The 24,355-nt window shown below is 42.2% G+C and overlaps 1 protein-coding gene across 5 annotated transcripts in view; it reads left to right on the forward strand.

Annotated features, from left to right (window-relative positions):
• LOC140469656 (FK506-binding protein 15-like) overlaps window positions 1-24,355 on the forward strand; it is a 97,903-nt gene that overhangs the window by 66,324 nt on the left and 7,224 nt on the right. For all 5 annotated transcript variants that reach the window (XM_072566368.1, XM_072566370.1, XM_072566369.1 and 2 more), the window contains 5 exons: window positions 36-188; window positions 4,680-4,772; window positions 9,076-9,198; window positions 17,564-17,671; window positions 22,618-23,456. In XM_072566368.1, the coding sequence (XP_072422469.1) occupies window positions 36-188; window positions 4,680-4,772; window positions 9,076-9,198; window positions 17,564-17,671; window positions 22,618-23,456 (1,316 nt within the window). The remainder of the gene's footprint in view (window positions 1-35; window positions 189-4,679; window positions 4,773-9,075; window positions 9,199-17,563; window positions 17,672-22,617; window positions 23,457-24,355) is intronic.

A 24,355-nucleotide genomic window follows, 5' to 3' on the forward strand; every position in this document is an offset into this window, starting at 1 on the left:
TACCTTTTTGAAGTTGCTTTCTTTTTATCCCCCAGATTGCTGCAATGCAGGCAGAAATGGAATCTGAGTGGCAGGCCAAATGTGATCGGAAACTGGCATTAGCCAAGGAACAGCATAGTCAGCAGTACCAGGAAGTCTGTGAACAACGGGATTCCCAGCAGCTTCAGATCTCCCAGTTGGAGACAAAGGTGGGTAGTGCCTTGGGTTCCCTTGCAGGACACAGTGGTTTCATTCTGTGTTCAGAGATGAAGGATTTGTCCATAGACCTGATATAACGCTGGAGAAATTTTAGTTTTAATAATTGCATCAAACCAGGAGGTGGTGGTTTCTTTGTCTCTTGTACCTGCCCTTCTGCAATGTTTCGGATGTTTCGTCACCTTGGAAGCAGATGTTTGTTACTGTATTCATTAGAATACCTTGCAATTTCAGTAACTTCCTACTAATCCTTACTGTCCTGAAATTAATGTAGGTAGAAAGTGATGAGAGCTTACAGGTAGATTTTAGGGAACTGGAAAGGAGATTAGTCTGCCAAATCTCCAAAGGTGGTGATTTCTGGATTGCTTATGTTGTTTTACACAAAGAATTGAAACAGGATTGTGCAGATGAACGCATGGCTGCAGAAGCATTGCAGGAGTGGGAGCTTTAGACCTCTGGGCTTTGGGACTGGTTCTGGGCAATATGGCCGAAATGGCTTCCTCCTGCTGGAACCATTCTGCAACTGTAATCTGCAGAATGAGCAGGTTTATCTGTTTTGCAACACATGCTACCTGCTCAAGTGTATTTGTTTTGGGATTCTCCTTCCTTCTCCCTCCACACACAAATTTCTTGCCTCTTTTCTAAATTTGTTGCTGCTGTCTGATGTCACAGTCCAGTTGTTCAGGTAGCAGCATACTGTCATCAAGCAAGATAGGAAAAGCTTCCCTTTCTTTGCAATCACTCTTCATCCTTCCAAATTCCTAAATATGTAGTTCTCATCATTTTATTATGAGTGATGTTTGAATAAGAGAGCATTCCACATTTCCTTTAGATCACTCTTCTTTGAATCCAACACCATTAACATCCTGAGAGTTATGTCAACTTTCAGCTGAGCTCCATCAGACATACATTGAGGCTACAAGACCAGATTATAGGACAAGAATTCTGAGGTAAGAAATTCACCCCTTCTTTCCCCTGAATTCTGTTAACAAAGTTTAAAACTAAGTTTGCTCGCTGAACTTGAAGGTTTGTTTTCAGACTTTCATCACCATGACTGTAACATCACCAGTGAGAGTCTCTGATGAAGCGCTGGTGGTATGTCCTGCCTCTCTGTTTATAGGTCTTGGTTTCTTAAGGTGGGTGATGTCATTTCCATGTATTTTTCCCAAGGAAAGGTAGGTAGAGTCTCTCACTGATGATGTTACCTAGTATGGTGATGAAACATCTGAAAACAAACCTTCAAGCTCAGTGAGCTAGCTTATATACTTATCATCAATCTGAGCTACAACTCTTCTCAAAAGTAGCTGCAAGTTAAAAATCTCAACACCAGGTTATAGTCCTATGAACCTGCCCCACCATCTACCCGACGAAGGAGCAGCGCTGTGAAAGCTTGTACTTCCAAATAAACCTGCTGGACTATAATTTGGTGTTGTGAGTTTTAACATTGTTCACCCCAGTCCAAAACTGGCACCTCCAAATCATGGATTCCATCAACAAGACACAAGTCACAGTGAGAGAGAGAGAGAGAGAGAGAGAGAGAGAGAGAGAGAGAGAGAGAGTGCTTTCCATTGGGCTGGCTGACTGCAGCTCCAACAAGATTTAATGATCAACATCAAGGCAGGAATAGATTTTTGTAAGAAGTTAAGAACGACAGCAAATTAAATGAAAGACATGCAATGCTGCAAAGATTCACTGTGACTCAAAAGATTGTGGTATTTTTTAGAAGCCAACAAAGCATGATGAGAAAATGGGAAAAGTTCAGGTAGGAAAGAAAATTGACAAGAAATATGAAAACAGATCGTAAAGCCTTTAGGTATACATGAAAGAGAAAGAGCAGCAAAAGTGAGTGTTGTTTCCATGGCAAGAATAGAAAATTAACTAACAAACAATCAGGACAGCAGAAGGCCTTCTAATGAAGGGTCACCGGACCTGAAACATTAACTCTGATTTCTCTTCTCAGATGCTGCCAGACCTGCTAAGCTTTTCCAGCAACTTCTGTTTTTGTTTCTGATTTACAGCATCCATAGTTCTTTTTGTTTTTAAACAGTCAGGACAAATGGGTCATTTTCAGCTTGGCAGACTAACCGGTGGAGATCATTGCTGGGTCTTTCAGTATTTACAATCTACCTTGATGATTTGGATGAAAGGGCTAATTGTTTTGCAGCCAGAATACTGCTAATACACATTCTCCCTGTGTCTTTGTGGGTTTTCTCTGGGTGCTCCAGTATCCTCCCACAATCCAAAGATGTGCAGGTCAGGTGAATTGGCTATGCTAAATTGCCCATAGTGTTCAAGAATGTGTAGTTTAGGTGCATTAGTCAGGGGTAAATATAGAGGAATCGGGTCAGGGAGTAGGTTTGGGTGGGTTACTCTTCGGAGATTCAGTGTGGACTCGTTGGGCCAAAGGACCTGTTCCCACATTGTAGGGATTCTATGGAATCTAAAGCTAGTTTAAAATAAGGGCTTACTTGCCTTGAAGATGGAGATAATGAATTTCTTTCTTGGGATCATTCATCCTTGAATGTTCTTTACCAGAGCAATAGAGGCTGGGTCATGAATGGGTGTTGATTAGGAAGGGATTTTGAGGGTTGAAGGGTCAGCGGGAAAGCAGGGAGGTGGAGTGATGACCACAATCAGATCAGTCCTGACCTTACTGACTTGTGCAAGCTTGATGGGTGGGAAGGCTTCCTCTGATCTATGAGCTTGCTTATCACCCACCTGAATTGTTCATTCACTCCCACTGATGCAGTGAAGTGTACTGTCTACAAGATGCACAGCACTAACTCATCCAAGCTCTTTCAATGTCATCTTCCAAACCTGCAACATCACCTGGGGAAGAGAGTCAATGTGTGGAACACCTACCTGCGAAGCTACAAATTCCTGAATTGACTCAGTTTAGGTGACTTAGGGAATCTAATATATAATACTTCACCTTCACCCAGTTAAAATCTTGGAACTCCTTCCTTAGCAGCAATAAGTATATTTGCACTGTCAATTCAAGCTGTCTGTTCACTGTCTACTCAAGGGCATGTAGTGATGAGCAGAAAGTGCTGACCTTGCTATTGATGCTTAAATACCATGAAAGAATATAAAACAAACTGTCCTCCTAATCTAGTCTTTTTTTGGTGTCCACTTAGCCTTCTGCCAAATCTAATATGTCCTCCTTCCAGGACCAATATATCCTTCCTAAGATCTCATGTCCCGAATATACTACACTTCCTACATTCTGTCTGGCATTTCACTACTTCGAACATATCCTGTTTTGTTGATAGTGGGTGATATTTGCCTGCACCTTCTAACCCATCAGATCTCTTTGTAATTTGCTTCTTTTTGTTTTTGACAGACTTGGATGTATGGCTTTCTATCCAGCATCTAAACTCTTATCAAATATGATGAATCGTTGAGGCCCTATCATGGATCCTTGCAGGACCCCACTAGTCACATCTGCCATTTATAATACCAGCCTATTGTCCCTACTGTCTCCCACTGCTCAGACAATTTCCTAACTCGGTCATTAATATACTTTTGATTCCACAGGCTTCAACTTTAGTGAAAGTCTCTTGAATGTATCAAATGTCTTCTGGAAGTTGATACAAATAGGATCCATGGATATTAATTTGTCCCCTCGTCAAAAAATGAAGATTTGTTAGACATGACTGACTATTGATAAATCCATGCTGACTTTCTGATCAGTTAAATTTTCAACATTTTTCTTAATTACATCCTTTCCTTAATTCTAGGCTCTAATTTCCATACTACACATTACATTAGCTGGTCCATTACTCTGTTTTCTTCCTCCTGCCTTTCCTCAATAAGAATGGGAACTCTGCAGGTCAGTGTAATGGAACAGCTTCTGACCTAGGGCAACTTTGGAATATCATAGTTAGAAATATGCTCACTTGCTTTAAAATCCTGAAATGGAATCCCATCTGGTCTTTGCAATTTATCATTCCATAGCACCATTTTTTTTCTTCCTCACTGTACTTTTGGCAAGCCCCTATCTTCTAGATGGCCCAGTGTGTCATTCTCTTCCTCTACTGTAAACACCTGAGAGTAAGTAATGATTTAGCATATCTGTTATTGCCTTATTTTCATGGTCCGTGTTACTGTGATCTTTTTTGAAGACCCCATGTGACTCCAGTTGCCTTCCCTCTTGGACCCCTACCCTGCTGTCTGTTTCATGTGACCCCCTTATTGCCTTTGGCACTTACCTTTTCCATGCCCTGAGCTATTTTCATGCCCTCGCCCCTGCCCCCCTCACCCCTTACCTCTAGACCACATGCTGTGGCCTAGACAAATAGCTTCCTGTGTCATTTTTTACAAACTCCAAAACGGCTAACCCAGATTAAGTTGATTTTCACGCACACTACTTGAAGCTTATACAAGTGCTTCCTTCCTGCTCAGCACCATATTCTTGAGTCTTACACCATGTGTGGTTCAACCCACTTACGATCACACAGTAAATCCTTTTTGTCGTTCTGCAGTTGGCATTGTTGAAGCAGTCCCGTCAAGTGGAGGAAGACCGGCTCGGCTCACTCCAGGAACAAGCAGAGGAGCTGCAGGCATTGAAGGATCGGGTAATGATGTTTGTGATTACATGGAGCATATTAGGTTAAAAATGCCGAGGCATTCAACTTCACAAAATGCATGTGGCTAGTCTGCAGTGGGATATATGCATAAGAACAGGAGGCGAAAAGCTAGAACTTACATTTCTAAAACACTTTTTTTCACATTCTTGGTCTCGAAGCATTTCAGAGTCAATGAAGTGCTTTTTGAAGTGTAATTACTGTTATGTATAGAGAAAAGCTAATTTGTACACAAAAAGGTCTAAATCTGCCATTAGATTTTTAAAAATAGCTTGATTTATGTTTTGCTCCTGTCATTTGAGTGCTAAATATTGGCCAATATACCAGGGAAATTCCCTCAATATTCCCACCTCTTTGAATTGTACTATAGTGCATCAGTGTAAAATCTGTTCCTTCCTCACAGCAATTGGGAGTAATTTGACGGTGACAAAGTTTGGTGGCTCACTACCAGCATGTTGTTGATGGGCATTTAGAAATCAGTAATAAATACAGGTATTACCACAGGCAGTCTTGTCCCAAGGATAAATAAAATAGATTCCAATGAGAACCGAGACATTTGCGATTACTTGTTTCAGTGGTACTGGCATAAAGATAAATACTGACCACAAGTTATCTGCCCACTGAGTTACCATGTTTGGGACCTTGCTGTATATAAACTTGTACTTAGATGCTGGGTAGAAAGTCATACATACAAAAACAAAACCTATTTCCTGTGTTGTGGTAGCTAGTAAACTTAAAGTACAGCTAAAGAAAGAAAGACTTGGATTGATTTTGAGCTTTTCACAACTTCAGAGGATCTCAAATTGTTTTATGGTCAATGAAGTTCTTGTTTGAGTGTCATCACTCAACCAGTGTGTAATCTGTAAGCCACAGCTCCATTACTGTGCAGCACCTCCTTGGTGCTCTGGAATGTTGGCTAAATTTTGTGCTGGGATATTTAAAATGGAGCTTGAATCCATTACCTCTGACTCAGAAGTGTATGCTGCTCACTGAGAGACAGTTGACCCTTTTAACTTGAGCATAAACAGCAATTGTGACACTAGAACAGCAAGATGGTTTTGATTAAATGGGTCATTGAAGAACTACATCTGTAGTACCTACTGTGTAAGCAACTTCGTTGGCTTTTGTGAATCCTTTCATGGTTGAAAACTGAGTGTGTGAACATCCCACAGAACTGAAGTCTGCTTGAGGGAGTTTCAGGTGCTGTGTCTCACTCCTTACTATCTTGTGGGCATGTTGGATGTTATAAGTTGCATGTCGATGAAACTGGTAAAGTGTTGGAAAGGGTTATAAGAGATAGATAGGATTTATAATCATCCAGAAAGGAATAAGTTGATTAGGGATAGTCAACACGGTTTTGTGAAGGATAGGTCTTTCCTCACAAACCTTATTGAGTTCTTTGAGAAGGTGACCAAACAGGTGGATGAGGGTAAAATGGTTGATGTGGTGTACATGGATTTAAGTAAAGCGTTTGATAAGATTCCCCTTGGTAGGCTATTGTATAAAATACGGAGGCATGGGCTTGAGGGTGATTTAGTGGTTTGGATTAGAAATTGGCTCATTGAAAGAAGTTGATGAAAAATATTCATCCTGGAGTTCAGTTACTCGTGGTGCACCACGAGGATCTCTTTGGGTCCACTGTTGTTTGTCATTTTTATAAATGATTTGAATGAGGTCATAGAAGGATGGTTTAGTAAATTTGTGGGTGACACTCCAGTCGGTGGAGTTGTGGATAGTCGTGAAGGATGTTGTAGTTTACAGAGAGACATAAATAAGCTGCAGAGTTAGCTGAGAGGTGGCAAATAGAGTTTCATGCAGAAAAGTGTGAGGTGATTCACTTTGGAAGGAGTAACAGCAATCCAGAGTACTGGGCTAATGGTAAGATTCTTGGTAGTGTAGATGAGCAGAGAAATCTGTGTCTAGGTACATAGATCCTTGATATTTGCCATCCAGGTTGATAGGATTGTTAAGAAGGCATATGGTGTGTTAGCTTTTGTTGGTAGAGGGATTGAGTTTTGGAGCCATGAAGTCATGCTGCAGCTATACAAAACTCTGGTGTGGCCACGTTTGGAGTATTGTGTACAGATTTGGTCACCGCTTTGTAAGAAGGATGTGGAAGCTTTGGAAAATGTTCAGAGGAGGTTTACTAGGATGTTGCTTGACATGGAGGGAAACCTTACCTGGAAAGGCTGAGGGACTTGAGGCTGTTTTTGTTAGAGAGAAGAAGGTTGAAAGGTGACTTAATTGGGACAATATAAGATGATCAGAAGGTTAGAGAGGGTGGACAGTGAGAGCCTTTTTCCTCAGATGGCGATGGCTTGCACAAGGAGACATAGGAGTGATATATTGAGGGGTGATATATATAGGACAGCTGTCAGAGGTAGTTTCTTTACTCAATAGATGGGGTGTGGAATGCACTGTCTGCAACAGTAGTAGACTAGCTAACTTTAAGGGCATTTAAATGGTCATCGAATAGGCATATGAATGAGAGTGGAATAGTGTAGGGTAAATGGGCTTCGGATTGGTTGCACAACATCGAGGGCCAAAGGGCCTGTACTATGACTGACTCTCCAAGTGAGCTGGACTGTATCTCTGCAGGTAGTTCTTCTATAAAGCAATGGTTGCGTTCTTGTGCAACCCTGTATTATAAAAGAATCACGCTTGAGAAATAATGCTTAACATGTTGATATAATCGCCTTACAGCCAACACTTGTTCTGAAAGTTCACGCTTTAGAAAGTGTCCCCCAATTAGTCAATCACATTACAGCAAATTTGCATTATCGAAATGTGTTCTAGCAGAACCCCCATATTTCATTTGGTTCTGTAATGTTCTGTATTTTCCCAAGGCAGGTTGTTTTGTAGTGTATTCCTCTAAGACATGTTTTCCTCTGGTGTCCTTGTATCATTTATATGGGTCTCTTTGTTTACCACAAAGCAGTTCCCTAAAAAATCTGTTTTGGGGTTCTATTGCTATTCATAGAGTCAAAGAGATGTACAGCATGAAACGGGCTGTTTGGTCCAACCTGTCCATGCCGACCAAATATCCCAACCCAATCTAGTCCAACCTGCCAGCACCCGGCCCATATCTTCCCCCCCCCCCCCCCCCCCCAAACCCTTCCTATTCATATGCCCATCCAAATGCCTCTTAAATGTTGCAATTATATCAGCCTCCACCACATCCTCTGGCAGCTCACCACCCTCTGCGTGAAAAAGTTAGGTCTCTTTTATATCGTTCCCCTCTCACCCTAAACTTATGCCCTCTAGTTCTGGACTCCCTGACCACAGGGAAAAGACTGTGTCTATTTATCCTATCCATGCCCCTCATAATTTTATAAACCTCTATAAGATTACCCCTCAGCCTCTGATGCTCCAGGGAAAACAGCCCTGTGCTGTTCAGCCTCTCCTCCAAATCCTCCAAACCTGGCAACATCCTTGTAAAACTTTTCTGAACCCTTTTTGATCTTTCTGATAGGAATGAGACTAGAATTGCATGCAATATTTCAACAGTGTTCCCACAATTCCTGAAGAAGGGCTTATGCCCGAAACGTTGATTCTCCTCCTTGGATGCTGCCTGACCTGCGCTTTTCCAGCAACACATTTTTCAGCTCTGATTTCCAGCATCTGCAGTCCTCACTTTCTCCTAATCTTCCAATAGTGGCCTAATCAATGTCCTGTACAGCCGCAACATGACGTCCCAACTCCTGTACTCAATACTCTGACCAACAAAGGAAAGCATACCAAACGCTGCCTTCACTATCCTATCTACCTGCGACTCCACTTTCAAGGAGCTATGAATCTGCACTCCAAGGTCTCTTTGTTCAGCAACACACTCTAGGACCTTACCATTAAGTGTATAAGTCCTGATAAGATTTGCTTTCCCAAAATGCAGCACCTCGCATTTATCTGAATTAAACTCCATCTGCCACTTCTCAGCCCATTGGCCCATCTGGTCCAGATCCTGTTGTAATCTGTGGTAACCCTCTTCGCTGTCCTTTACCAGTGTGGTCTCCTTGCTGTTGTGTCCAACGTGGCGAACCTCCTTTTTGATTTCCGTCCTGTAGTTAAATTATCCTGATGGTTGTCTGTCGTCTATAGTATGTATTCCCAAACTCTGATATCGTGCCTGTAGCAGTCCCATGACTGTGCCTCCGAGCAGGGTTGTAAAAACCTGAAGGTATCTGATTGCATACCTGCAATCACAAAATAAAACTGCAATTTGTTTCTCCTCTCAAAAAGTGTACTTTGTTGAATGAGATGTTGCACAAATATGTGGAATTGTATGTCTGTGTTTCAGTATTCATCCCTGCAGAGCAGAGCAGCTGCAATGAAGGAACATTACGATAGCCAAATCCGTGAACTCCAACAACGGGTCCCTGCAACTACTGAAGCATTGCAGTCAGCTGATACTGCTGAGGAGGTATGGGGGAGAGTTATTGTTACTGTCACAGTAACGCAATGAAAGATGCTTGATTGTTCGAGAATATTAGTTTGCTTTCAATGGTGTTTTATCCCTTGCTTTGGCACACAACCATTCTTACCAAGTTCTGAAAGGTTGGTGAAATATAGCAAACACTAAAGATTCCTGAAGTGGACCAGAACTTACTGTCACTTTGTTTTATTCTCTCCTAAGAGGGAAGTGCTTACCTTGTTGGGAATTGGAGCATTTGCTGATAGAGGACAAAAAGTGCAAACATGGTCCTGACTGCTCCCTGATTGTGCCATCCATTTCACTGAAGGGTGAATGTGATGTCGGCTACCATGTTTCCCAAGGGTCCTGCGGAAGGTCTGACTTTTGGCCGTCTCAGCGATCTGATATCCTGAGCACAGCAGTCACCCACTGACATGTTTTATCTGTTATTGTCCCTCGATGTCCATGAATCTTGTCTTGTTCTTGTAGTTGCTCAATAATCAAAGAAGCTTTAGTTGTCCCTTTTAATCGGGAAGATCAGGCCACCGTTTCTTCAGTTAGTGAAGACTGTTAAAATGTCTGTCTAACGTTTGGTTAGCGTGTCACTTGGGTGTAACCTCCTTTAGTTGTACCCAAAAATATTTTTGTCTCCTCCTTCCCTCAATACAAATATTGCCTTTTCTCCTCTTTCCCCTAATGCATAAAGCAAGTTAAGGGGCCATCAAAGCCAAATTAGACATTAGGTGCAGGAGTAGGCCATTCGGCCCTTCGAGCCAGCGTCACTATTCATTATGATCCTGGCTGATCATCTACAATCAGTATCCTGTTCCTGCCGTATCCCCATAACCCTTGATTCTACTATTTTTAAGAGCTCTATCCATCTCTTTCTTGAAAGTATCCAGAGACTTGGCTTCCACTGCCTTCTGCGGCAGAGCATTCCATACATCCACCACTCTCCTGGATGAAGTTTCTCCTCAACTCTGTTCTAAATGGCCTACCCCATATTTTTAAACTGTGTCCTCTGGTTCTAGACTCGCTCATCAGCGGAAACCTACTTCCTGCCCAATCCTCTAATAATCTTGATTTGGAGATGCCGGTGTTGGACTGGGGTGTACAAAGTTAAAAATCTCACAACGCCAGCTTATAGTCCAACAGGATTAATTGGAAGCACACTAGCTTTCGGAGCGACGCTCCTTCATCAGGTGATTGTGGAGGGCTCGATCGTAACACAGAATTTATAGCAAAAATTTGCAGTGTGATGTAACTGAAATTATACATTGAAAAATTGATTGTCTGTTAAGCCTTTCATCTGTTAGAATACAGTGATAGTTTCACTTCTTTCATGTGTAAATCACAAAACCCTTTTTTTTAAAAGTTGCATTCTCTGGTTTAGCTGTTAACAATGGTGATAGCTAGAGAAGGCAGCAGAGAAAAGTGGCCGAGCAGAGGCTGATAGCTAAGTTCGGTACCTGTAGGGAGGGCCTCAACCGGGATCTTGGGTTCATGTAACATTACAGGTGATCACCATTGCACTACACGCTCCCCCACACTTTCTAACACTCACAACCCCCACCCCAGACAGACAAAGACCCACATGCGCACACATATTTTGTGGGGTGAATTTGTACTTGCAGTTACATTGCCCTTTGCTCAAAAACTGCATACACTCATGTAGAACTCTGAGCTCAAAAACTGCATGAATCTATGTAAAACTCTGTAATCTCACTTTTTAGATTAAAATTAATCTAAACATCAGGTCATAGAGAACACGGGGCTAACACCTTCAACATTGTCTAGCTATCACCATTGTTAACAGCTAACCCGAGAGTGCAACTTTTTAAAAAGAAAAGGGTTTTGTGATTTACACATGAAAGAAGTGAAACTACCACTGTATTCTAACAGATGAAAGGCTTAACAGACAATCAATTTTTCAATGTATAATTTCAGTTACATCACACTGCAAATTTTTGCTATAAATTCTGTGTTACGATCGAGCCCTCCACAATCACCTGATGAAGGAGCATTGCTCCGAAAGCTAGTGTGCTTCCAATTAAACCTGTTGGACTATAACCTGGTGTTGTGATTTTTAACTTTAATAATCTTATACATCTCAATCAGATTCCCCCCCCCTCATCCTTCTAAACTGAAGTTGATACAAGCCCAGTCGCTCCAATCTTTCAACATCTGATAGTCCCACCATTCTGGGAATTGACCTAGTGAACCTACGCTGCACTCCCTCAATAGCCAGGATGTCCGTCCTCAAATTTGGAGACCAAAACTGCACACAATACTCCAGATGCAGTCTTACCAGGGTCCTGTACAGCTGCAGAAGGATCTCTTTGCTTCTATACTCAATTCCTCTTGTTATGAAGGTCAGTATGCCATTAGTTTTCTTCACTGCCTGCTATACCTGCGTGCTTGTAATCTGCCTTCCTGTTCTTGCCACCAAAGTGGATAACCACACATTTATCCACATTAAACTGCATATGCCCTGCATCCATCCACTCACCTAGCCTGTCCAAGTCACTCTGTATTTCATAACGTCGTCCTCCTATTTCACCCTGCCACCCAGCTTTGTGTCATCAGCAAATGTGCTAATATTACTTTTTATAACTTCATCTATATCATTAATGTATATTGTAAACAGCTGTGGTCCCTGAACCTTGTGGTACTCTACTGGTCACCGCCTGCCATCCCGAAAGGGGCCCGTTTATCACTACTCTTTGCTTCCTGTCAGCCAGCCAATTTTCAATCCAAGTCAGTATTTTGCCCCAATACCATGTGCCCTAATTTTGCTCACTAATCTCTTATGTGGGACTTTATCAAAAGCTTTTTGAAAGTCTAGGTACACTACATCCACTAGCTTTCCCTTGTCCATCTTCATAGTTACATCCTCAAAATATTCCAGAAGATTAGTCAAGCACAATTTCCCCTTGGTAAATCCATGCTCACTCTGACCTATCTGATTACTGCTATCCAAAGGAGTCGTAATTTTATCTTTTGTAACTGACTCCAGCATCTTTCCCACCACTGATGTCAGGCTAACTGGTCTATAATTCCCTGTTTTCTCTCTCCCTTCTTTCTTGAAAATTGGGACAACATTAGCCACCATCCAATCCTCAGGAACTGATCCTGAATGTATAGAACATTGGAAAATGATTACCAATGCTTCCACAATTTCTAGAGCCACCTCCTTAAGTACCCTGGGATGCAGACCATCAGGTCCCGGGACTTAGCAGCCTTCAGACCTCTCAGTCTCTCCAACACCATTTCGTGCCTAATATAAATTCCCTTCAGTTCATCCATTAGCCTAGGTCCTTCAGCCACTATTACATCTGGGAGATTGCTTGTGCCTTCCCCAGTGAAGGCAGATCCAAAGTACCTATTCAACTCTTCTGCCATTTCCTTGTTCCCCATAATAAACTCACCTGTTTCTGTCTTCAAGGGCCCAATTTTAGTCTTCACCATATTTTTTTCTTTTCACATACCTAAAAAAGCTTTTACTATCCTCCTTTATATTTTTGGCCAGTTTGCCTAATTTTTTCTCCGCTTATTGCCTTTTTAGTTATCCTCTGTTGCTCTTTAAAAGTTTCCCAGTCCTCCGGCTCCCCACTCATCTTTGCTATGTTATACTTCACTTTTATCTTTATACAGTCCGTAACTTCCCTCGTCAGCCACGGCCGCCCCTGCCTCCCCTTAGGATCTTTCTTCCTCTTTGGAACGAACCGATCCTGCACCTTCTGCGTTATACCCAGAAATACCTGCCATTGTTGTTCCACTGCCATCCCCCTTAGGGTATTGAACCATTGAACTTTGGCCAGCTCCTCCCTCATAGCTCCCTAGTTCCCTTGGTTCAACTGCAATACTGACACTTCCGATTCTCCCTTCTCCTTCTCAAATTGCAGATTAAAACTTATCATATTATGGTCACTACCTCCTAATGGCTCCTTTACTTCGAGGGCACTGATCAAATCTGGTTCGTTGCACAACACCAGATCCAGAATTGCCTTGTCCCTGGTAGGCTCCGGTACAAGCAGTTCTAAGAATCCATCTTGGAGGCACTCCACAAACTCCCTTTCTTGGGGTCCAGTACCATCCTGATTCTCCCAGTCTACCTGTATGTTGAAATCTCTCATAGCAACTGTAGTAATACCTTTGCAAAAGGCCAATTTCAACTCCTTATTCACATTCCACCCTACATCCAGACTACTGTTTGGGAGCCTGTAGATAAATCCCATTAGGGTCTTTCTACCCTTAGAATTTCTCAGCTCTATCCATACTGACTCTACATCTCCTGATTCTATGTTCCTCCTCGCAAGGGACTGAATATCATTCCTCACCAACAGGGCCACCCACCCCTTCTGCCCGTCAGTCTGTCCTTTTGATAGCATGTATAGCCTTGAATATTCATTTCCCAGGCCCTGTCCACTTGAAGCCACGTCTCAGTTATCCCCACAACATCGTACCTGTCAATTTCCACCTGAGCCTTCAGCTCATCTACCTTATTTCTTATGCTTCGTACATTCATTCTAATATTTTTAATTTGTTACTCCTCTCACCTGTCCTATGAATCCCTATTACACTTGCCCATACTATATGATCCTTTTTTGAGTTTTCTGCTCCATTGATTCTGTTTTCTTTCTTAACTTCTCTTATTCTCACTTTCCCTTTAACTTCCTCCTTAAATTTCCAGTTTGTCCTCTCCCCTACTTAGTTTAAACAAACCTGTGTTGCAGTGGCAAACCTGCCTGCCAGAATGCTGGTCCCCCACCTATTAAGGTGCAACCCGTCCCTCTTGTATAATTTATCCTTACTGCAAAACATACCCCAGTGATCAAGAATTTAAATCCTTGCTTCATGCTCTAGTTCCTCAGCCACATTCAAGTCCATTATCTCCCTGCTCCTGCCCCCTCCAGCCCGAGGAACTGGAAGCAATCCGGAGATGACCAACCTGGAAGTCCTGCTTTTCAGCCGCCTTCCGAGTTCTCTGAAGGCCTGCCATAGAATGTCCCCCCTCTTCTTCCCGACATCATTTGTGCCAACACGCACTACCACCTCCTGACTCTTTACCTTCGCCCTTGAGGATTCTCTGCATTCTGTTGGTGACGTCCTGGATCTTGGAACCAGGAAGGCAACACACCATCGTCAAATCCTGTCTGTTGCCACAGAAACCCTTGTCAGTCCGTCTCACTAAGGAGTCCCCTATTACCATGGCTTTGTATGATGTCTGACTCCTCGGCTTTGCCTCCATACCAATTTTCAATTGGCAGACTTGTCCGCCTCTTGGACCGGCAGTATCGTCTGTCTCCAGTTTCCAAGAGAGTCAATCTGTTCATGGCAGGTGCTTCCCCTGGGGTCTCTTGTACTTGAAGCATCTCTTCCTTCCTCATCGTCCTCTCCCTTCTTCTCTCTTCTGGTTTGTTTGGTGGAATGACCTTGCTGAAGGTCCTGTCCATAAAATTCTCATTCTCTTGAATGAGCCTGAGGTAATCTAGTTCTTTCTTCAGTGTTGCAACGTGGTCTTTCAGAAGCTGAATGTGTGCACTTTCCCCAGCTATAGGAGCCAGAGATGACACCAGTGTCCCTGACCTCCCATATCATGCACGCAGCACACTGAATCAGCTTGGCGGTCATGTCTTCATCCTCTTCAACTGCGGCGTAATCTCCTCACTCAGCTTCTTCGCTGAAGACTCCTCAGCCAAAGACATGCACATTTTTTTTACCAGACACTTCTCTTGAGCCCCTTTTTTTTGCTGCAAGTCTGTAAATGCTTAATTAGATTAGAGGAGAAGGGTGGGAGGGAGGCCCTACTGTGTAGGATGTAGGGCCTAGAACACACCTACTTAAATAGCACTCGGTAATCTTCCCAACAGCCTCCGTGCTCTGACCTTGCTTCCGCTCAGCTTTTGCTGCAAAAAAAATTGATGGTTGTGAGGTTTGAACTGCATTGTTTTCAAACGGTCTTAGCCATAGAGTCAGACAACACAGGAACAGACCCTTTGGCCCAACTCGCCCATGCCAACCAGGTTTCCTAAACTGAACTTATCCCATTTGCCTGCATTTAGACCACGTCCCTCTAAATCTTTCTTATCTGTATACCTGTCCAATTGTCTTTTAAATGTAACCACCCTCTGTACCCACCTCCCACCCCTTCCTTGGGTAGCTCATTCTTTGTATGCACCACCACCTGTGTGGAATAAGTTGCCCCTCAGGTCCCTTTAAAATTTTTCCCCTCTTGTCTTATGCCTCTAATTTTGGACCTCCCTGCTCTGGAGAAAAGACCTTGGCTATTCATCTTATCTATGCTTCTCATGATTTTAATAATCTCATTAAGGTCACCCCTCAGCCTCCTACGCACCAGGGGATAAAAGTCTCAGCCTATCCAGCCTCCCTGTATAACTCAAACTATCCAGTCTTGGTAACATCCTTGTAAATCTTTTTTTGCATCCTTTCCAATTTAATAACATTCCTCCTATATCAGAGTGACCAGAATTGTATGCAATACTCCAAATATGGCCTCACCAGTGTCTTGTATGGCTATAATATGATGTCGCGTTCTCTGACTGATGAAAACAAGCATGCCAAGCACTGCTTTCACCCTCTACTAAAACACAATGCCTTACATTTATGTGCATTAAACTCCATCTACCATCCCTCAGCCCGCTGGCCCACATTCCTGTTGTAATCTTAAATTAACTTCACTAATTTTGTTGTCACCTGCAAACTCGCTAACCCGTACCTCCTCTATTCCCATCCAAATTATTTATATAGATGACAATCAACAGTGGACCTGCATTGATCTTTGTAGCACACTGCTAGTGACAGGGCTCCAGTCTAAGTAACCACCCTCTATCTCCAACCACAAGTCATAGTTGTATCTAATAGTCTACATCTGCTTGGACCTTATGATCTAACCTTGGTAACCAATTTACTGCAGTGGAACCTTGTCAAAGGCCTTGCTAAAGTCCGTGTACATGCTGTCTATTGCCTTGCCTTCATCTATCATTTTGCTCGCCTCGTCAAAAGAAAACTCCAGTTAGTTAGGCATGATTTTCAATGCTCGAAGCCATGTTGACTGTCTCTGATCAGTCCTTGCCTTTCCAAATGCATGTAGATGCTGTGTCTGAGCTATCCCTCCAACAACGTACCCACTGCTGATGTCATGCTCTGTTCTGTAGTTCCTTAGCTTTTCTTTTCAGCCTTTCTTAAATAGGATACAACATTAGTCACCCTCCAGTCTTCTGGCACCTCAACTGTGGTTATTGATACAAATATCTCTGCTAGGACCCCTGCAATTTCTTTTCTTGCTTCATACATTGTCCTAGGGTACGCTTGATCAGATACTGGGGATTTATCTACTTTTTATGCATTAAGACCTCCAGCATCACCTCTTCTGCAGTGTGGATTCTTCAAGACCTCACTATTTATCTCCACAGGTTCCTTAGCTTCTGTGTCTTTCTTCATAGTTAATACTGATGTGAAATATTCATTTTAGGATCTCACCCATCTCCTGTGTTTCCGCACATAGATGGCTTTATTGACCTTTCAGGGGTGCTATTCTCTCCCTCCATACTCTTTTGCCCTTAATATACTTGTAGAATCTCTTTGAATTCTCCTTAGCTTTGGCAGATAGCAATCTCATGGTCCCTTTTTGTCCTCTTAATTTTCCTCAAGTATGGTCCTCCACCCCCTCAGGATTCACTTGATTCTAGCTGCCTGTACCTGACATATGCTGCTACCTTTTTCTTGACCAGGACCTCAATACCTCTAGTTATCCAGTGTTCCCTACTTCTGCCAGCCTTGCCCTTCACACTTGCAGGAACATGCTGTTCCTGAACTCTGGTTATCTTGCTTTTGAAAGCCGCCTACTTGCCAGTTGTTCCTTTGCCTGTGAACAGTCTTCCCCAATCAACTTTTGAAAGTTCCTCTCTAATACCATCAAAATTGGCTTTGACCCTGTTTAGAACTTTAACTAATCCTTTTTCATAACTATTTTAAAGCTAATAGAATTGTGATCACTGATCCCAAAGTGCTGCCCCACTAACACCTCAGTCACTTGCCCAATGTTATTTCTAAAGGAGAGGTTGAAGTTTGCCACTTTGTTGTGAGGGCCATTTACATATTGATCGTGTTTTCTTGAACACACTTAACAAATTAACAAGTGCAAGCCCTTATCCTACTGTGGAGGGATATTAATGGGGCATTACAGAAAGATAATCTCCTCTGCATCTAACCTGTATCTGTCCTTGGAGTGTTTGATGTTGATATTGGTAATGGTGGAAAGTCAAATAAATGGTTCTTTGAGAGTGATTTTTCAAGATAAACCAAAAACCAATGTGTAATGAGAACTAGGGTATTATAAATCTTTTTGCAGGTGAAGAAGATCATGAATGGAGTGTTTCAGTCGTTGCGAGGAGAGTTTGACCTGGATGAAATGTACAGTGGCAGAGCAGTCCTTGGTATCATTGTGAACACTATCAAGGTACAGACATTGCAACCAACCAACACCAAGAAGTCAAAGCTTGGACTTGCTTGTCCACCTGGTGCCTGTGATTAAAACCCCCTGTCCAGATCTGGATTTTTGTTTTTAATGCTATCCTTTCCTTTTGCTTATTCCCTCAGATATCAAAATAAACATGCAAGTATAGCTAATATCTAAGTCATCTGCCTGCCCAGTCTAGAGCAGCAGTCACTTTACCTTCTGTGTAAGAATGGCTTTGGTGTTTGGTCTCTTTCTTGCATAATGTTACAGTGCAAACGCAGCATTAACTTGGCAAACATTTAGATGCTTCAAAAGTGGAACAGCTTGAGATGATTCACATTAACAGCATCTGGTATAGGTTGATGCAATATCACATGGTCCAGTTAGCACTATTGCCTCACAGATTCCACCTTTGGGCTGTCCGTGTGGAGTTTGCACCTTCTCCCTGTGTCTACATGGGTTTTCTCCCACAGTCCAGGGATTTGTAGGCTAAGTTGATTTCATCATGGGAATTGCAGAGGTGGGGTGGGTTTGGATGGAATGCTTTTTGGAGGATGTGGACTCGATGGACTGAAAAAGCCAGCTTCCATACTGTTGGCATTCTATGAAACACTTAACTGAAGACCTGCACCCATTTTTGGCAGAATCCTAATTGCTGGGGTAACAGAAATTACGATACATGAGATCAGAATTAGAGAACGTAATTTGTGTTGTGAACATAGTGTGCCTACATTTTCTTCATGAAGGCTTGAAAAAAGTGAAATCTATTGCCTGCCAGTCTTTGCTGTTGGATCTCCTTTCTTGTAACTTGGCACAAAAGACTTTAACTTCAGCACAAGAGCTATTGTTTTTGTCAAATGATACCAATTGTGTTGAAAAAGGCAGGAGATATTGGAAGTAATGTAAGAAAATGTGAAAGAGCATTAAAAGAGTGATTAGATGAATGCAAGGTTAAAGCCTAAAACTAATGAGTAAAACAGATGACCAAGTATTATTTTAGTACAAGAAAAGATATGATAACCTCAGGAACTTATCTCATTTTGAATCAAAATTACTAAAAACCTTGGAGAGATTAAAACAATTTAAAAACACATCCCTGCGAGGGAGAGAGTACTCATTCTAAAATGCTAAGCGTGGGTTTTTGGGAACCATTGGGAATCATAATGGAGTGATTGGGAAGAAGCATAATCAATAAATATATCAGACAGACATGAGGAGCTGCCATCCCATTGTACATCTGTTCTGTGTGCCATTAATGGAATTCATTTGCAAACATGCGTTTCAGCATTATGTAAAATCTAGTAAACAACATCGATTTGAAAAAACAGACTGTCCTGACTGAAGCAGTTCTTAAATCCTGAGTGCGTGGTACCCAAAGTAAGCTTAGGAAAGCTCTATCCCCTAGTATGTCTAGCCTTCAACCTAGAATTCACATGATTTCCACTTTTTGAAGCTGTATTTATCCAGGAAAGCCTTGGGTGTAGATATGAGATTGGCTGAAGGGCCGGAAATCAATTCGGGCATATGTTGAGTGAGATTCCCCAGAGCACAATGTTTCTAATCTAAATGCGAGAAACCTTCTGCAAGCCAGTAAAATTTTCTGCTGACACTAAAAATGACGAAACTCTGCTCGGAAGTTGCGTAATAAACTGATCAAAAAGATCAGTGGGCAAAATGATAATGTCCAGTGAAATTAAATGCAGTCATGAGTATAGTACTGCATGTAATGAACAAAAATAAGCATCGCATGCAGTAGTACTGCACGGAAACAGACCCTTTGGTCCAATTAGTCCGTGGCAAACCTAATCCCGAACTAAATTAGTCCCACCTGCCTGCTCCTCACCCATATCCCTCCAAACCTTTCCTATTCATGTACTTATCTAAATGTCTTTTAAACATTGTAATTGTACCTGCATCCACTACTTCCTCAGGAAGTTCATTCTACATGCATGCCACCCTCTGTGTAAAAATAATTGCCACATGTCTTGTTTAAATCTCTTTCCTCTCACCTCAATAATGTGCCCCCCAGTCTTGAAACTCCCCACCTTGGGCTAAAGACAACGACCATCAACTCTACCTGTACCTCTTGTTATTTTATAAATTTTTATCAGGTCACCTCTCAACTTCCTACCCTCCAGTGGAAAAAAAAAGTCAGTTATTCCAGCCTTTCTTTATAACTCAAGCCTTCCACACTTATAACATCCTCGTAAACCTCTTCTGAACCCTCTCCAGCTTGATAATTTCCTTCCTTTTACTGGATGACCAGAACTGGACACAGAATTCCTGATGAAGGGCCTGTGCCTGAAAAGTCGATTCTCCTGCTCCTCGGATGCTACCTGACCTGCTGTGCTTTTCCAGCACCAAACACTCAACTCTGATCTGCAGTCTTCACTTTCTCCTAACAGTTTTCCAGAAGAGGCCTCACCAATATCCCATACAACCTCAACATAACATCCACACTCCTATACTCAAAGGACTTAGCAATGAAGGCAAGCGTGCCAAACACCTTTTTAACCACCCTGTCTGTATGTGATGCAAACTTTCAAGAATTATGTACCTGCACCGCTACTGTTCTACAACAGTACTCAAGGCCCTACCATTAATTGTATAAGCTATAACATTGATGAATGCTGCTGAAAGAAATTTAGGATTCTGAATATATTCAGAATGCCTAACCAATGAGGAACAGCAATCAAAGTCTATAGGAAGTTGGAAGAATATTGAAAAGTCATGTCAGAGAGAGGAAGTCATGGTCTGGTTGATTACTTATGCATCAATGGTGGTTGAGACACCAAGGAGATATTCAGCTGAGGAGACCGTGATTGCTGGAGGCGCTGCAGGGGAGGGTAATAAAGCTGATTGAGTTCCCTGTGCCAAGACTCTGAGTTAAGAGGAAAGATGGAAAAGTGGTATTTGTCAGCCCGGAATGGACAAGTTCACAAACTGGACGTCTAGGATTAGAGCACTTAAAGAAATGGAGAAGTAAATAAAGATTTAATTGAATTGCGGGGCAAGAATAGTGTATTAGACATTAATTCCAGATAGCAAGTTTTGAGAAGATTTGTAGCTCAGTTTAAGGTTCTGGAGGTAGTTTTGCCTGTTGAGCTGGAAGGTTCATTTTCAGACATTTCATCACAATACTAGGTAACATATTCAGTGAGCCTCCGGATGAAGCACTGTTGGTGTTTCATGCTTTCTATTTGTGTTTGGGTTTCCTTGGGTCGGTGATGTCATTTCCTATGATATAATTTCCTGTTCTTTTTCTCAGGCGGTGGTGAATGGGATCCAAGTCAATGTGTTTGTAGATAGAGTTCTGATTGGATTGCCAAGTTTCCAGGAATTCTCGTGTGTGTCTCTGTTTGGCTTGTCCTAGGATGGATGTGTTGTCCCAGTCGAATTGGTGTCCTTCCTTATCTGTACATAAGGATGCGAGTGAGAGAGGGTCATGTCATTTTGTGGCTAGTTTTCTGCCTGTTTGTCCATTTAGAAAATACCATGCAAGAACTGTAACAAACATTACATTGGACAAATAGGCAGAAAACTAGCCACTAGGATACATGAACATCAACTAGCCACAAAATGACATGACCCTCTCTCACTCTCATCCTTACATACAGGTAAGGAAGGAACCACTTCAACTGGGACAACACATCCATCCTAGGACAAGCCAGACAGAGACACGTATGAGAATTCCTAAAAGCATGGCATTCCAATCAGAACTCTATCAATAAACACATTGACTTGGATCCCATTTACCACCCCCTGAGGAAAAGGTCAGGAAATGACATCAACCCAAAGAAACCCAAACTTATAAATAGAAAACAGGAAACATGAGCAGTGCTTTGTTCGGAAGCTCACTGAAGATGTTATCTAGTATGGTGACGAAACGTCTGAAAATGAACCTTTCAGCTCAGCGAGCAAACCTACATCCATTAATTTCAGATTGATGTACAGCAATTCTTCTTGCACAGCAGTCAGTGTATCGAGTCGATCTCTGTGTTATAGTGGACTGAAAAATCTGGAACATTTTTAAACACTGAGCTGCTAAAATACATAGAAGCTGTGGTATAGAAACTGGCTGTTACCCTCCATCTGAGCAAATAGACTTAATTGTTGGTTTAAATGCTGTTCTTTCATCCACCTGTCCAATCTGATTTTGAACATTGACATTGTTTCTTTTCAGCCATTAACACTGGAAGTGGGTTCCAAAGCTTCTCAACTATGTGAAGTTTTTTTTTTCCTCTGTTTTTCATTCTGCATCCGTGTGTTGATGGTTTCTTCATTCTTGCCTCTTTTATTACTGGGGGGGGAGAAAAAACTGCATTTATTACTCTTGTCTAGCTCTTGCTGATATTTTTTAAAACTTCGTTATACTGCCCCTTTCGACAGTTCTGGAAAGATGAATTAAGATGGCCTCCCCTCATAAAAGTAAGTTAGCTTGAGCTGGATTTGGTTCTGCATTCACCCAAATGACCCATCATCTGGGAGGTTTGACATTGCTGACATGCCTTACACCAAACTCTGGTGCTGGTCTCATGAAATCTCCACACACATACTGATTATTAAACTAAAATTGAGAGCCCTGGGTCACTGCTTTTGTTGTCTAACTCAGGATATGCCAAAGTTTGGAGATGGGATTTTTTCAGCCTGACTGGTTTAGGAAGGCATTGACAAAAATGTTAGGTTTTCCCTTCTTCATCCATCAAAAATAAGTAGTTTTTCAGCAAATACTTGTGTTTGAATCTAATATTAAACATGCAAACTTGTGGCACCAACTAAGATCAGTACCAATGGAAGATTAAAATTTATGAATCCGTTCTACACCCGAACTTCACTGAACCCAGTGTACCTTTGGCCGTTACAGGGCCCAGAAATAATTATTTACACCTCTGTTTCTGGTTCTGCAATGTATCTACAAATGATCTTATCTTGTTCTTTTCGAATAGGCAGTTACCCTGAAACTGTTGAGAAGTGACCAAGACCAGCCAATCACAAAGAGTGACAATGAGGATGATGAATCTGAGGAGGAGCTCGAAGAACAAGCAGCTCCTCCGATTGAGATGAAAGCGAATACTGATACCTCAGAAAGTCCGAACACTGCAGTATTGGATGAAAAACAACCCACAGTAGCTGAAGCTCACCGGATAAAAGATGTGAATTTATCACCTGGTCACTCTGGTGAGGTGGTTACAGTGAAATCTGAGCATAATGAGGCTGAAGGCTCAAAAACATTGGAGTTGGAGCAGCCAGAGGCAGCCCTGACCTCTAGCCTGAACATTCCCACTCTCGCACAAGGTTCACCCACAGCAGATAAGCAGGAGGCTACTGCAGAAACCTCCAGGAAAGGAACTGCTGACACACAGACTGAGAAGAAGCCTTTGTCTGATTGTCAAAATGGAAAATCTCATCAAACAGAGGTCCCTGATCATGATCGAACACTAGAGAAGAGCCTTAACCCATTGGACAGAGCTCAGCACTGTGAGCTGGACAATACATTGGATTTAAACAGTCCGACTGAAAGACAGGAAGAGCAATCTCAAGCACTCGGTTTTGAAAGCAGTTCTGGAATTCAAGAGGAGACTCTGCTTTCAGAACCCTTGCAGGAAGCAGTCCCAGCCCTCAATGGGAATGTAGAGAGTCCAGAAATTCCAGAGGGTCCAGTGTTTGAAGCAAGCGAGTCTCCCTCAGAGCAGGAAGCACTGCACGTGGTGGAACATGGTTCCAGTGACACAATATCAACACCAGGACATAAATCTAAATCTGCTCCCTCAACAAATGCTGCCAGGTAAGTACTGTACAAGTCAATGAAATTGCGGAGAGTTTGGATTTCCCAGACTTTGGGTGTTATTTCAGTCAGACTACGTTATACTCCGTTTCCAAAGTATTCAAGACACCCAAGTGAGAGAAACCAATGGATGGATTATGCAGGAAGCTGTAGTCATGTGATGGGATTATGCAGGTGTTCCTGTGATGTGGCTAATTTTGAAGGGAAACAGATTTTAAAAAAATGTTTCAACGGTCTGGTTTTGGTTGTTACTCATCAGTGAGTGTGGGTGCTTCATGTTCCAGGTGTTGTTGCCCTCAGTAGGGAAGTGGAGTGGAGGCGAGACCTTGTTTCCACAGCTAGCATCTGGAATGCACTTGCTGAAATTTAGATAGAGATTCAACAGTAATTGGAAACCTGGAAACATTCTTCCTCCCAAATGCAGTTACAGCCAAGGGAATTCCATTTCCAAACTGGGATTGATATCAAATTGTTGAACAGTGGTGTAAGGGAACCAGAGTAGGCAGATGGAGTTAAGCTACACAGCTGTCATAATATACAGTTTAAAAAAAATACTCCGAGCTGACTAATATAAGGATATAACCAAAGAAACGGGAGCAGGATTCACCATTTCACCTGTCAAGTCTGATGCACCATTCATTAAGATTATAACTGGTCTACGTAATTTCAACTCCCATTACTCTTTTCCCTCATTCTTTAATTCTCTTGTTATGCAAAAATTTGTTGATCTCTGAGCAGAATATGGCCAATGATTGAGCAGTGGGATAAGGAATTCCAAAGGTATACAGTCTTTCGGGTGAAGGCATTTGTCCTTATCTCAGTCTTAACCAACTGACCGCTTATTCTAAGGTCTTGACCCCTTTACACTGCAGTGCTGGGGTAGCGTCCTCCCAGTATAC

The sequence above is a fragment of the Chiloscyllium punctatum genome, chromosome 49 (genome assembly GCF_047496795.1).
Source record: "Chiloscyllium punctatum isolate Juve2018m chromosome 49, sChiPun1.3, whole genome shotgun sequence".
NCBI lineage: Eukaryota > Metazoa > Chordata > Chondrichthyes > Orectolobiformes > Hemiscylliidae > Chiloscyllium > Chiloscyllium punctatum.